Source organism: Argentina anserina, chromosome 2 (assembly GCF_933775445.1).
Source record: "Argentina anserina chromosome 2, drPotAnse1.1, whole genome shotgun sequence".
Lineage (NCBI taxonomy): Eukaryota > Viridiplantae > Streptophyta > Magnoliopsida > Rosales > Rosaceae > Argentina > Argentina anserina.
Genome location: NC_065873.1, coordinates 27,461,188 through 27,475,272, shown reverse-complemented (window position 1 = coordinate 27,475,272; position 14,085 = coordinate 27,461,188). Strand labels below are relative to the sequence as shown.

At 38.6% G+C, this 14,085-nt stretch overlaps 2 protein-coding genes across 6 annotated transcripts; both read left to right on the top strand.

Moving 5' to 3' along the window:
• The first annotated feature begins 3,260 nt into the window (after positions 1-3,260).
• On the top strand, positions 3,261-8,385 carry LOC126783476 (aldehyde oxidase GLOX1-like). 4 transcript variants are annotated; one of them, XM_050508950.1, is made up of 8 exons: positions 3,261-3,405; positions 4,462-4,671; positions 4,765-4,832; positions 5,015-5,064; positions 5,235-5,481; positions 6,536-6,884; positions 6,974-7,134; positions 7,215-8,385. In XM_050508950.1, the coding sequence occupies exons 5-8, from the start codon at positions 5,402-5,404 to the stop codon at positions 8,383-8,385; spliced, it is 1,761 nt and encodes a 586-aa protein (XP_050364907.1). In that variant the 5' UTR covers positions 3,261-3,405; positions 4,462-4,671; positions 4,765-4,832; positions 5,015-5,064; positions 5,235-5,401. The 4 variants fall into 4 exon arrangements, 2 of the variants coding, with proteins under 2 accessions (XP_050364907.1, XP_050364908.1); XM_050508951.1 differs by having other exon boundaries at positions 3,265-3,405; positions 4,537-4,671; XR_007670876.1 differs by lacking the exons at positions 6,536-6,884; positions 6,974-7,134; positions 7,215-8,385 and adding an exon at positions 5,719-6,490.
• A 729-nt stretch (positions 8,386-9,114) lies between these two features.
• LOC126784851 (casein kinase 1-like protein 3) lies at positions 9,115-13,295 on the top strand. 2 transcript variants are annotated; one of them, XM_050510371.1, is made up of 17 exons: positions 9,115-9,392; positions 9,516-9,556; positions 9,808-9,877; positions 9,977-10,125; positions 10,224-10,319; positions 10,439-10,509; positions 10,675-10,736; positions 10,816-10,879; positions 11,017-11,101; positions 11,232-11,358; positions 11,483-11,565; positions 11,687-11,756; positions 11,908-12,038; positions 12,173-12,301; positions 12,400-12,606; positions 12,693-12,828; positions 12,913-13,295. In XM_050510371.1, exons 1-14 carry the CDS (start codon positions 9,317-9,319, stop codon positions 12,296-12,298), a joined length of 1,251 nt encoding a protein of 416 aa, XP_050366328.1. In that variant the 5' UTR covers positions 9,115-9,316; the 3' UTR covers positions 12,299-12,301; positions 12,400-12,606; positions 12,693-12,828; positions 12,913-13,295. The 2 variants fall into 2 exon arrangements, with proteins under 2 accessions (XP_050366328.1, XP_050366327.1); XM_050510370.1 differs by having other exon boundaries at positions 12,400-12,828.
• Positions 13,296-14,085: the final 790 nt, after the last annotated feature.

Sequence of the window (14,085 nt, the reverse complement as noted above, 5' to 3'; positions counted from 1 at the left end):
CTATCTTGAAGTATGTACGTATAGCTGTTGTATCTCATTTGGGAAGGTCACATGCTGCTCTTAGGTGGCAAACCTTTCATTAAATACCCAGAAAAAATGTGACAAACATGGATTTTATTTTTTTAAGTAGAGTAAGAGACGATTTACTGCGGGGTAAAGCAAATAACCGTATTTGTATTGCTGGAGAACTATTATTTTTGTGATTAGAGTATGTAATTGTGTTTAAGCATGTATATTTGGATTTTCTCATCTTTATACGCTCATGTAAAGATTAAGATTATTAGTCCTCAATTTTTGTCCCAAGTCCAAAATCGACAATAATCCAAATCTAAAACAGGCCTCATGTACTTTCGTTGTCTTCCATACCACACAAAATCTTATAATTTATAAGAACGTGAGTGTGACTTGGGTCCATGTGCATGGTATGCCGGTAATATTTTGGCTTCCCGGATGTAGTTATGCATGTGTACATTCTTGTTGTACCTAGAGTATGTGTACGGCGTACTTGTGATTTTTTGGGTATCAACAATAAGAAAAAAGTGACCTGGACTCATTCTATTGAGGATTTGCTTTGAACATTTGTGCAAGATATGTAAAAGAGAATTCAGAATTATAAACCTATTGATACATGGTTTCACATCGGTTTAGGGTTATAAATTTTCGTAAAATAATGTTGGTCCTCTCTATGTTTATTAAAAAAAAAACATTATTTTAGGGTTAGTTGAAAACAAGGAATATGCTTGTATTATAATGAGAGATGCTAAAATTGGATCGAAATTGAAAAGTCACGCCATCATCATAGAGTTTATGAAATGTGAGATATCAAATGTGCATATTTTATGAAAAATCAGATAATTGCAGTCTAATATTTTAGGGAACTGAAATTGGCACACTTTTTTTACATTCCACACACCCTTATTTTTGCTTTTACCAAATAACCCTCATACCTCAAAGACAAATACGTCATGATCCTCTGTCAAGTCCCTTTAATGAAAATTGTCAACCGGCCAAAAAGATGCTCGGGGTTATTGAGATGAAGGCTCTGTTGTCATGACTCGACGGAACAACATTGACCGAATACTAGATTACAGTAATTGATTCTCTATCATATAAGCTCCTTTGAGTGAACAAAGACCATAGCTGCAATGAATGACCACGTCAGGACCGAGCCAACGCCGCCCCAGTTCAACACCAAAAATTGTCGGGATGAAGGATTAACCGAAAAATATGTGGTTTCAACTTTTCCGGCAAGTGGGTAGTTCAGAAAAGATTGGAATTGTTTCTACATGCCCAATTCGGGAGATGTAGCTCTAATTCTACATGGCCTGGGATGTTTTCCGGCTTCTGGAACTTGGTTTGAAGGGTTCGAGAGAGGGAGAGAGAAAGAGGGTAATCTTGTAAGTGAAATATTGTTGATAGATAAAATAACATTTAATAATGTAAATAGTGTGCAGAATGTAAAATCGGGTGTGTCAATTTCGAACCCCATATTTTAAGGAGGCAACCGGTGTTATCATAATTGAATAATTGAGTAATTGCATTCTCATCACCAAATTAATTTGGGTCTCATGACCTTTGTTAAGCGCCCACGCTTCAAGAGTCCAATCAAATTTTTTCATACGTGTCGACTGGTTATTGTGCAAGCCAGTTGGTCCCACTAATCTCTGTTAGCTGCTCAGACGTTTGGGAATTAAAAAAAGTCACATGATATGCAGGTGAATTAGTCAAATTAAATGGCTTGGGTTGTGGAGGAGAGTAAGTTTGACATTGCCACACGTGTGTGGTTGTTAAGATGAACTCAGCTACTGTGTTTGCGGCTCCATCTCAAACACAGTATTTGGATTTCGGTTCCCCGACGTTCTGGAAAGAAGCTGCATGCCTCTCGCGATCGGCTGTTATAGTTTGATCCATCAAATGGTTGATGCAATTGAGGATTTTGGGGGCGAGCCCGTACGAATCAGATAGTCGAAAACGAGAGGCAAAGAAGAGGTGGAAGAAGACGATGATGGATAGTCGAAAACGAGAGGCAAAGAAGAGGTGGAAGAAGACGATGATGGAGTCGGCGACTGGGTAGATTAACAATCTCAACAGATCTTCCTCACCCGTTCAAATGAACTAATCTGGGAAGGCGAATGGGCAGATTAACAATTTCATCAGAAGCACCGTTGATTAGGTTGGGCGAAATATGCTTGTTGTGGCTGCAACCAACGATTGCTTTCCAGTAACTCTAGGCATCTGATGGCTTAGGGTTTCAGATCCGATTTGGATGATGCCGATGTCGGCGATAGGGTTCATTCTCATGCGAAATAAGAACATGACCTCCTCGTGCGGGTGGTGAAAGGCAGTCAAATTCTACATTGTGACTCGTATAATTTCACCACAACTACTGTTATGCGAAAGACAAAACTGACGCCGTTCCCAAACATCTGTTGGGCTCTTGGAGCGAAGGCTCTTTGCAGAACGCACCTTTGTGTATTTCGTTTAGGATTGGGATTTAGGAACATATATATTAATATATATACAAGAAGAGACGTTGGTAAAGGTCGAATTAGGTTACAACGCACCCGATCGGGCATCGCCGCTGCGGAGAAAAAGCAAGCATGAACACCACCCACATATATGAGATCAATCGTGAATTTATCACCCGAATTTATCAGATCCAGAGAAACACCTTCTACCGAAGTAGGGCGTGCGTGGATATACTTCCGATCCGCTTCTACCTTTTCCAGGGATATGCAAATTATAATCCAGAAACCCGGCAGTATGATCTTGAACCTCTAATTCTGCAACATAGGAAAACTTTGAAGCTGCGATTCTCCAGGGAGAGGGCAAGTAAAGATGTCAAGACTACCATGGAGAGATTCGCCAGGTATCAAAGAGTCATCATATGGGTCTCCCAGGGAGGCAAACAAGTTGCTCAGCAAGTTGGGTAGGTATCTCTGCTCAGCTCTGAACCTTCCCGAAGATAAGCATTCGGAAATTCTCGCACCAGTATTGCAAGCTTTGCAAGAAGCCGTCCCCGATAAAATTATCGAGGTCCAATCCGTGGATATAATCTGTAGAGATACGGAGGAGTCCTTGGATTTGCACGATGACCGGCCATACAGGTTCAGGCTGATTCCGGCAACCGAATCATTCATCCAAGCTTTGGAGGAAGCGAGTCCAGTTAATGATGAGGAAGTGTGTGCTATTTGTAGGGATATGTTTGCACAGAATAAAGATAGCAGCAGCAGCATTACTAAGTTGCCCTGCTCCCACTATTATCATCGGGATTGCATCGTCGCGTGGCTCCACATCAATCATCTCTGTCCTACTTGTCGGCACCCGAATGCTCCGAGCCGATGATGACTCATGCCATCCATAGAATCCAAGGAACCAGCTGCATTGGTGCTGCCACTATGCTGGGTATTCCCCTCAGAATCACCCCTTCTGTTTACTTCCTTTGATTCTTGCTATATGGTTTACTACTTGTGATACTACAAATATGTGCAGCTCTGTCATGAATTCATATTAATTTCCCCCACTTTTACAATTACATATATTCAACAGATGAGATTTTTTTTCACATAGCTGTCACTGAGAAAAATCTCTAGACTAAGTACTGAAGAAGTTCCTTATCTATGACATCAATCTAGATTAGATTGGAAGTAGAGATCCATTTAGGTTTGGAGTGTTCAAGTAATGGTAGTTCCTTTAATCAATCAATAGTTTTATATTGTTTCAAATACGAAGAACATGCTTATTATGAACTTATATATATGCGTCCACGGCTTTTAGGACCTTAAACTAGAAGGTTGCCTAAACTCAACATCATGTTTGTCACACACCAAAAGTGGCAAGAGTCCAAAGGGGAACAAGTGCGAGCATTTACCTAGACAATGCAGCTTACCGTGACTTCATATACGATAAGTTCAATGTAACTCCTGTGGATATGGAAAGTGCTTCTGTTGCTTTGATATGTCTTCAGCAAAGGGTGCCCTTCATAGCTATCAGGGCTCTGTCGGACTTGGCCGGTGGTGGCTCTGCGGATTTTAATGAGGCTGACATACTCTTGCTTCCCCTAACTCGGCAACAGTTGTTGTTGAATTTATCAAACAGTTAGCAGCTGCTAGTTGTGCATCTATTATGTGTCCTAGTATTGATGTTTACTAAAGGGAGTATTGCCCATTTTACAAATTGTCATAGGGGGATTTTGTAATTTATCAATATAGTTACCATAATAACCAATATTATTGGCCACCAAATGGAGGTGGCATGAGTAGTTTTGTTTCCTTCTGCATTATTTCACATGAAATGCATAAGATCAAATATCATTGAAAAGATGACAATGCTTTTACCAATTGTAATGGCAGTTGATGTGCTTTAAAGAGCTAGCAGCTTTCTTTGCCTTATTTTCATGCTTTCTTATAATTTTCCTGATATAATCTTATGTTATGTTCATCTCTCTCCCAATATCTGCAGAAAGCATGAAAATTTCATTAGTAGCTTGGCCTTGCATAGCTGCTTACGCTGTGATCATCAACTTGATGCCTGCAGATACACAAAAGTTGATTGACCATGCCAACAAGAGTGGCCCTTACTTGGGCTTGGTGATTCCAAATTCTTTCGAATTAGGACCTCTTCTTCAGTCTCCAAACTTTACTTCAACAAACATGATCATAGATTTTTCTGGTAAACATACAAATACAAGTACTGATCATTGATTTTTGTTTCTTCCTTTTGCTTTGATTATAATATGTTTTGTTTTCTTGGGTTTAATTCAAGGAAGGAGATTTCAGTTTGGAATCATTGCTGAAAAGAAAGTCATCTTAGTCATGACAGGACTTTCCATGGTAGCTAGATATATACAGAATACTCCAAATTTCACAAATTTCCTTTCTGCTTTCTATCTTTTCAGTTTCTTCTGTTTAAGATCAATGCAGGAATTACTCAGCTTTTGTTAAGCTTGTTTAATATAGAGGAGTGGTACACTATGGCATATCTAGTAATGCAAACCCATCCTTTAAAATTGCAGATGTGCTTATCCCTCAGAGTTGGTCCCATACTGCTATTTGGAATTGGCAGGTATATTTCTAGCTCTATCTATGTTGGTTTCACTTACCTAATTAGAATCACACTATCACTAGACACTAGAGACTGTAACCCAGGAAAGCTACTTATGTAACTGTCTTGATGCATATATTGTGAATACTGAATACCACACATGACACTAATCTACATGGCATGATGCAAAGATATGGAAATAGGCCTCAAGATGAACTATCCCTTGAATCACAAGGAGCCTACAAGAGATATTGGCTGCCTCAAAATTTCAAGTTATACATGGAATGTGGCAGGTGACAGCTCATGTGATAATATGTAAACAACATTTGATTTCAACCTGAAGAAGTCTTCCCCATTGATGGAACTCCAGAACAAAGACAATATGCCTTCTGGGTTGCTGTTGATCCCCTCTACTATGAAATCTCCAAATTGCTCAAGGTAATAAGCCTGCTTAGTATTTATTTATTTATTTTTGTTGAAAAGGCTTAGTATATATCCACAAAGTAACGCTATATAACTATGCACGTACATGGTTTTTAAGATTAAAAGCTTGAAAGTTGCTTAAACTCAACAACATGTTTGCCTCATACCCCAAATGTGGCTTTAGTCAAAAGGGGGACAAGTGCCAGAATTTTCCTATCTAATGCTGCTTACTGTAGCTTCTTATGTGACAAGTTCAACATAAGCCCTTTGGACATGGAAAGCGCTTTGGTTGCCTTGATATGTCTGCAGCAAAGGGTGCCTCTCATTGCGTTTTCTTCTGTTCTAACCGGAGGTGGCTCCAGTGATCCCACTGAAGCTGGAAAGTTCATTAGTCTAGCTTCGCAAAATTCAATCAAAGCTGTTGTGGAATTTATCAAACAGTTATCACTTCATCAGAGGCTAATTTCAACCATCTATATATCTTCCTCATGTTTCTATGTGTATTGCTCTTTTTGTATGCCTTTCTTTGTGTCTATTTCTGGAGATGCCATTTTATATGAAACTCGTGGATTTAAGATCCTGGATTTTAAGATTTAGGTACATCACGTTCAATCAAATTACAAAATAGAGCACATGTAAAACCCATTAAGCTAATGAATCATATATAAAGGAAACAGAGTAATAGTATACCTGTCTCTGTCCTTAGGACATAAAATTGTCATAATGCATAACATCACTTTTTTATTATCATATTATGGCATTTATATATCGATAAATATGTCAAAATCCAGTTGACACGTTTTTTGGATTGACAAATCCAATTACTATGACATTAAAACCCAAGAATTCTTCGAAACAGAGCCAGCTGAACACTGATTTGGTGCTTAGTCTAACAGACTAACAACCATCCAAAAATTCCTTCAAATCTGGAGCAAATAGAGACCATAAAAAGAGTGCCTAGAACTAGAAGTAATTAAATACCAAAGATCCAATTTAGCCAGTCTGAAACTATGTCCATCTTGCTCAAGTCCCTTACTCTCTTTCTCTTCTTCACATATGGGATTTCTAGGCTTCTAAATATCCCACTTACACTTTTCTTCAATGGAGGTGAGCATGAATATTTCAAAGCTGCTACCAATCCAAATGAAGCAATCAAACATGAGAAAGAGTATAGAGGTAGGTGGGAATTGGTTTCAGAGAATTCAGGTGTATCTGCCATGCACATGATCATAATGCCTAAAAGTAATAAGGCCATCATATTTTATGCTGCTGGTTTTGGCCCATCTGAGATCTCACTGCCCGCGGGAGATTGTCGCCGGTTTTTGGACAGCAGAAAAGAAGGTGAAGTTTATGAATTGGATTGCTGGGCGCATGCTGTGGAATTCGACATTGACACTGCAGCTATTAGGCCACTTAAGGTAGGTTATCTCCAAGCTCTTGCTGTTTCATTGATGCTATATATTTTGGCATACTTAAACTTACTTTTTTCCTTGTTAGCCAAAATCAGATTTTAACAGATACATGGTGCTCATCTGGGGGGTTATCAGCTAATGGCACTCTTGTGCAAACTGGTGGATGGGATGAAGGAGGAAGGTCCGTCAGATACTTCAATGGATGCAGTAGTTGCGATTGGGAGGAGTACCCCTTATCACTTTCTGGCTTAAGATGGTACTAGCCTCTCTATTTATACGAATCTAATCACTTAACAATTTTATTCATACTCTTGTTTAAATTTGATTTTCTCTAAGGTTTTCAACTCAACATATTCTGCCAAACGGGGAATTCATAGTGATCGGAGGCCGTGGCATGTTCAATTATGAGTATATCCCTAAGGCGGGAAGTACCAATGAAGTAATCTACACTTTACCATTTCTCCAAGAGACAAGTGACGCCGTAGAGAACAATCTCTACCCGTTTGTCTTCCTCTCCACGGATGGCAACCTCCTCATCTTCGCTAATAATCGGTCCATTTTGCTTAACCCTACCACTAATAAGGTCGAGCGTGAGCTCCCCGTCCTCGACGGCGGCTCTCGTAACTACCCTGCCTCCGGGATGGCGGCATTGCTACCTCTAAAGCTCAATGGCACAAACCCGAATGTGATCCGAGCTGAAATTCTGGTATGTGGTGGAGCTGATCCAAAGGCGGGAAAGTTTGTTGAAAACGGTATATACGTAACTGCGCTACAAGATTGCGGAAGAATTGATATAACCAACCCAGAAGCCAAGTGGCAGAAGGAGATGATGCCAACCCCAAGGGTCATGGGAGATATGGTGATCCTTCCCACAGGTGATATACTTATTATTAATGGAGCCAAACGGGGCACTGCCGGGTTGAACTTTGCGGAGGATCCGAATGTTTCTCCGGTGATTTATAAACCCGATAACCCATTAACCCGACGATTCACTGAGCTAAAGGAAACGATAATACCAAGAATGTACGGTTCAACCTCTGCATTATTGCCAGGCGGTGAAGTTTTAGTGGCCGGGAGCAATCCAAACTTCCATCATAATTTCACGGGTGTGAAATATCCTACGGAGCTCCGGATCGAGAAATTTTACCCAAGGTATTTCGACCCGGAACGGGTATCGGATCGCGTTGCAATCACTTCAAATTACAACGGTGAAATTATAAATTACCGTCAAAATATTTTGATCGAGTTTCAAGCGAAGAAAGCTAGGGTTAATTTGTCTGATTTGAGGGTAACAATGTACGCACCACCATTTACAACACATGGGTTTTCAATGGGACAGAGACTTATAGAGTTGGTCATAATAGAGTTAAAGATTGTGGAATCAGAATTGTTTCAAGTCGAGGTTGTGGCACCACCAATAGCCGAAATTGCTCCACCTGGCTTTTACTTGATCTTTGTTGTGCATGTTGGAGTTCCTAGTAGAGGGATATGGCTTCAGATTGCATAGATGTTCATTCAGTGATTGTCTATGTAAATTGTACATACATGTAAATGTAACCAGGTAAACAAAAGAAAACATGTTACATAATTAGAATCTTATATGTGAATAGATGTATGTAATTTTATTATTTAACTTCGTTTTTTTTTGTATAACTAAAATTTGTATATAATTATAAGTCACCATATCACTTAGCCAAGCTGGATTTCAAGCGTTTATTTTTTTCTTTGTAGTCAGATTGCATAGATGTTCATTTAATGAATGTCTATTTTTGTCAATATGTTTACATACATGTAAATGTAACCAGGTAAACAAAAGAAAACATGTTACATAATTAGAATTTTATATGTGAATAGATGTATGTAATTTTATTATTTAACTTCGTTCTTTTTGTATAACTAAAATTTGTATATAATTTCATTCTTTTAGTTGTTTTCTGACTTATTATTATTATTATTTGATATAGTAACATAATCCGACTCAAGAATGACACACTTTTCAATTTTACCGCCACATCGCTCAATCGAAAAAAAAAACAGAAACCGACCATCGAAACCAATATTTTCTCAGATGGGCCTCCACAACTCCAGATAATTCGAAACCCCCATCGAATTCTCAAAATTCCAACTCCCACCCCAATTTGGATCCCAAATGACCAAATTGGCCTCATTCTTTTACCACTTTCGCTTTTTAGATCCCTCGTCTTCCTCTCCCCCGTAGCCGCCATCCAGGTCCTCCCTCCTCATCCTCCTCCTTCGATTTCCTCTTATATATTTTTTTAAAGTCTCATCGGAATCTCAAATCCGATTTCGGTCTCTTCTCCGATTCGATTTCGAATCCCGCCTCTTTCCATAACTCGATTCCAGTTGCACACAGAGAGAGAGAGAGAGAGAGAGAGAGAGAGAGAGAGAGAGAGAGAGAGAGACTAAGGCTTTTTCTCATGGAGAGGATTATCGGAGGCAAGTTCAAGCTAGGTCGAAAAATTGGGAGCGGTTCTTTTGGTGAAATCTACCTCGGTATAGCTCAGATCTTCCTTTGTTTTTCTTTATATCTGGAATCACTTTCATCGTAATTAGCGTCGTGATTATTGTAATCAATTGCTAATTAGGTTTTGTTTTCGCCTTTGGTGTTTGTTTCAGCTACTCATATGGAGACCGGAGAGACCTTGGCGGCCAAGATTGTAAGTCTTGATTGATTTTTCGTCGTTTTTCGACCAGTTTCGAGTGATTTGGATGATTTTTTAGGGATAATTTCTCTGCACGATTGTGAATTCATCGCATTCGAGCTCATTAATTGTGATTTTCTTGTTACAATTAGGCTGCCGACGAGTTTCGGTGTCATGATCTTGTCGAAAAGCTGCTCTATGTGTTTATGAGCTTTACCAGGGGGAATTGATTCATTTGGTTTTGATTTTGATTTTGGTTTTGGCAGGAAAGTAATAAGACGAAGCATTTACAGCTTATGTACGAGGCGAAGCTGTATAAAATTCTACACGGAGGACGTGAGTTTTTGTTTCGAAACCTACTTGCTTTTGTGTGCTGTTATCAACTTTAATTTTGTTTTCACCGGAGGTTAATTGATTGAATTTGTGTTGTTTCAGCTGGCATTGCAAGCATGAAGTGGGCGGGGTTTGATCACGATGATAATGTCGTCATCATAGATTTGTTAGGGCCGAGTCTTGAAGACTTATTTGTATACTGTGGGAGGAAGTTTTCCCTGAAAACAGTCTTAATGTTGGCCGAACAAATGGTAATTCGCAATATATCTTTTACTTTCTGATGGATACTTTAAACAGGCGAGATTTTTTACCTTCTGCTTCTGTTTTTTTTTCTTGTCTTCTATTGCAGATCACGAGAATAGAATATGTTCATTCGAAAGGGTTTTTGCATAGGGACATCAAACCAGACAATTATCTCATGGGTCTTGGCAAGAGAGCAAATCAGGTGATTAGTACTTTTTTTGTAACAATCAACTATCAGGAGCAAATCAGTTGGTTTTTCAGTTTTTTATTTGTTTGTTTATGTATTTAATTTTATTTATTGTTGGAAACTCATTACATCAGGTTTACATCATTGACTTTGGACTTGCGAAAAGATTTCGGGACCCAACTACAAATCGCCACATTCCATACAGGTATAGTTCAAGACATAGGTTCATGCATAAACTTTGGTGATTGTTTGGCATTCAAGTCTAAAATACTAAATGAAAAAAAAAAGTCTGTTATACTAAATGTAGACTAGTCTTCTCAGTTCCTGGTTTATTGCCTAACGGTATCTACTTTTCTGAATAAAAATAAAGGGAAAACAAAAGCTTGACAGGAACTGCACGATATGCTAGCTGCAATACCCATTTGGGAATTGGTAAGTGGAGAGTTGTTATTAAACCATTTTAAAGATGTTTGGTTGTCTGCTCCTCACCTTTGTTGTTTCGTTGTTTTAGATCAGAGTCGTCGGGATGATTTGGAGTCACTTGGCTATGTTCTTCTGTACTTTTTAAGAGGAAGGTATGCGATGGATTCATTACCATATCTCAGCAGATATTCAGTTGAAAGATTTCCTGTAGAGTTACGGGGTGCAACTTCTGTTGGTTATCTCAATCGACATGTTGAAAACCCGCTAACTAGTTGATTTCTATGTTTAGCCTTCCTTGGCAGGGCCTAAAAGCTGCAACAAAGAAGCAAAAATATGATAAGATTTGTGAGAAGAAGTTATCAACTCCCATTGAGGTATGCGCTCTGTAGATAGGCAGCTAGAGGACTTCTAATTGCTTTTCATTCAGGAAAAAAAATATTTTTACAATGAAATCTTTATGTTATTCGTTTAACTAAAGTATACTGTCGTCACATCTGTTTTCAGGTGCTATGTAAGTCTCATCCCGTGGAGTTCGCATCCTACTTCCACTATTGCCATTCCTTAACATTTGATCAACGTCCGGATTATGTATTCTTGAAGCGTCTGTTTCGTGACTTATTTACTCGTGAAGGTGTGATATTCATTTCACCACCAAATCTTGTTTGGTCCTCAATATAGAAATATATTTTGTACCTCTCGAGGTGTATCCGATCTGATTTTCTCTGTTTGGTGGTGTTTATTCTCACATTTGACAGGATTTGAGTTAGATTATGTGTTTGACTGGACGATCCTAAAGTTCCAGCAGGCACAACAGACGAGGACTCATGGCCAATCAGCTGTTAGTATTCGCATAACCCTTTTGTTTTAATTACATTCTTTTGATTGCTTCTGAGTTTTGCTGTTCTTCACTTGTGTTAGATATTTGATATTGTTTCTTCCGACTTTCTTATAATTTGCAGCCAGCGGTAGCGACCAATGGTCAAGTAGTGACTGGCAGTCGAGCAGTGCCTATGGATGTGAGGATTCAAGGTAAGTTCTGGTTTTGACATCATTTCCAGGATGATTACCTAAGCTTTGATGAGATTTGGGTTTTTACAGCATTGTGAAAGCTTATGACATGTTGGAGTGTTAGGTATACCAAATATTTCTTGGTACTTATGTTTGATTTGTGGATTTTCAGGAGTTGATGAAGTTTCTAGACAAGCTGTGGCTCCAGAACCTAGAAGATCAAGTCACCTTGCTCATATTCACAGGCCATTTACATCATCTGCAGTCCCGAATTCGGGTGCTAATAGAACTATTGAAAAATATGTATGTAACATGTGATATAAATTATAGTTATGTGTATTTATGTTTCATGAAGTATCCAGTACTGTTTACAGGTTGTAATCTTTTGCACTTTGTCATGTGGTGTTTAAATGGTTTTTCTTTGGGGATTGTTGCAGAATAAAAGCAATGCGCTCAAATTACCAAAACCAGAGGGGTTGGCTGAAACTGCTGATGTAGGTCGCCAACATGGTGCTTCAAGCAGTTGGATGCCATCTCGAAATCGAACTTCTGAACCAAAGTAATAGGTATACTGTAATGTTGCATGATTAAACAGTATGTAATGGCACAAATTACTCAATCTGCATGTTAATTAACCTCTTCACTGTTGATTTCCTATCTTCAGCTACAGATGTAAAAGAATACACTCGGAGCATGCATCTTGCTGTAGCAAATGTAATGAAGTTTGGATTGCTTGCTTGGCATACTGAGACGTGCCTGGCAAAACATGACCGCACTAGATGCAATAGGACTTTCCCTACAAAGCTTGGAGTTTTCATGTGCATAGGTGGAAAAGATGGACTGAGCCAGTTTAATGTTGTGTGGATGACATGTAAAGTTTGTTTACCATTTAATTTGATAAAGATCATAATATTTTTTTTCGCAGTATAGTTTGGTGACATATCTTATTCAATTCAGGATTGAGTTGCTTTCTGTTATTGCTGTAACATTTTGGGATGAAAGCCCTGGATGTTCATCTGGATTGAAGTTTCAAGTTTGAACCTTAGGTACCCAGGTCCTTCAGAATCTGGAAAAGTGTAAACTAGTAATTCAGGTATAAATTCTTATGGAGTTTCCATAGAAACCATACTTTTTCTATATCTGATTGTATTATTAACATTAATTTTCTTTGCTTCAGATCTTGATAGGAGATGGGTTATAAAGGATGAAAGGGAGGAACTTCATTGAAGTTGTTGATGTCAATGGAAGAGGGTATTATAGATATATCCTTCTATAAATTCTTCCACCTCTGTACTCATTTAAGTCTTTAAAGGTAACTCTATAGTCCATTACATCAAGCAGGGCCTAATTAGGTTATACTTATAGTGCTTATTGGAATTGGGCCAAAATTGTTATAGGAAAACCTCATTCCACAATATCCCAGTCCGAAATCAATGATTTTACTGTTTAACATTTACCCCGTTGAAAAATTTACTTATTTCTGTATAAATTTACTCGCACATTTGTTTATGCAGCAGTCTAGCCGAAATTTGAACGCTTTGTGTTATCACATTTGCTGCACATTCTAGGTTAAAGTCATCAAATCAAACTAATGGGTGGTCCAGAAAAACTAATGTAATGGTGGGTGTGGGACTCCAGAGTTGCTGTTGATCACTCACCTATGCAACATGATTAGATTAGAAATTAACACAATGATTAAAGATTTAATCATAAACTGTTTCCTTGGTTGGTGCTTGGGTATTGACCTTGAAATTATGGCTCTTTGGTACTTAATGCTACCAGTACCTGGTGAAGAGCTCTTGGAAGGTTTTAAGGGATTCTGCTGGTGCCTCCAATTTGTCTTGCATCTTGATTGTTAACTTCTCAAAATCGCAATTAGAGCACACTGATAAGTGTGTTTGCATTTTCATTAACCTGATCCAAGGTCAAAATGTTATTTTTCCAACAATCTGATATGGGAATACTGTCAAAGTTACAAAGGTGAAAGGAGACCCAGCTTTACCAGGTTGCTTTAAAACTTTGCAGTTGACATGATAGGCCAGATAGGGCACATTGCATTCTTGTTCCTTCCATAAGCCTTCCAGTTAATCTCTGATCAACCTCGCTAAAGAACACCATGAGATTACACGAAAACTTTCATTAACATGAATTTAAAAACTGATGGTAATCAATGAACTTGATGCACACTCATATTATTGGAATCCAACCCAGAAAGGGCCCCTTGTTCTCAACTATGGACTTTGATAATGGTGACAAAAGAACGCTAGTAATGATGAAGATGAACTCGGCCGCTCCAGAGAAGGTCTTTTTCCTATATATGTATAAAGCACATCCGTGCGGAAAAGAAATT

What these genes read in the sequence shown, in the direction of transcription:
- LOC126784851 (XM_050510371.1), top strand. Translation starts at nt 9,317, where the DNA reads ATGGAGAGGATTATCGGAGGCAAGTTCAAGCTAGGTCGAAAAATTGGG. An exon ending in TAATGTTGGCCGAACAAATG is followed by an intron (nt 10,126 to 10,223) that starts GTAATTCGCAAT and finishes CTTCTATTGCAG; the next exon opens with ATCACGAGAATAGAATATGT. An exon ending in AGTTATCAACTCCCATTGAG is followed by an intron (nt 11,102 to 11,231) that starts GTATGCGCTCTG and finishes ATCTGTTTTCAG; the next exon opens with GTGCTATGTAAGTCTCATCC.
- LOC126783476 (XM_050508950.1), top strand. Translation starts at nt 5,402, where the DNA reads ATGGAACTCCAGAACAAAGACAATATGCCTTCTGGGTTGCTGTTGATC. An exon ending in AAATCTCCAAATTGCTCAAG is followed by an intron (nt 5,482 to 6,535) that starts GTAATAAGCCTG and finishes TGGGATTTCTAG; the next exon opens with GCTTCTAAATATCCCACTTA. An exon ending in TCACTTTCTGGCTTAAGATG is followed by an intron (nt 7,135 to 7,214) that starts GTACTAGCCTCT and finishes ATTTTCTCTAAG; the next exon opens with GTTTTCAACTCAACATATTC.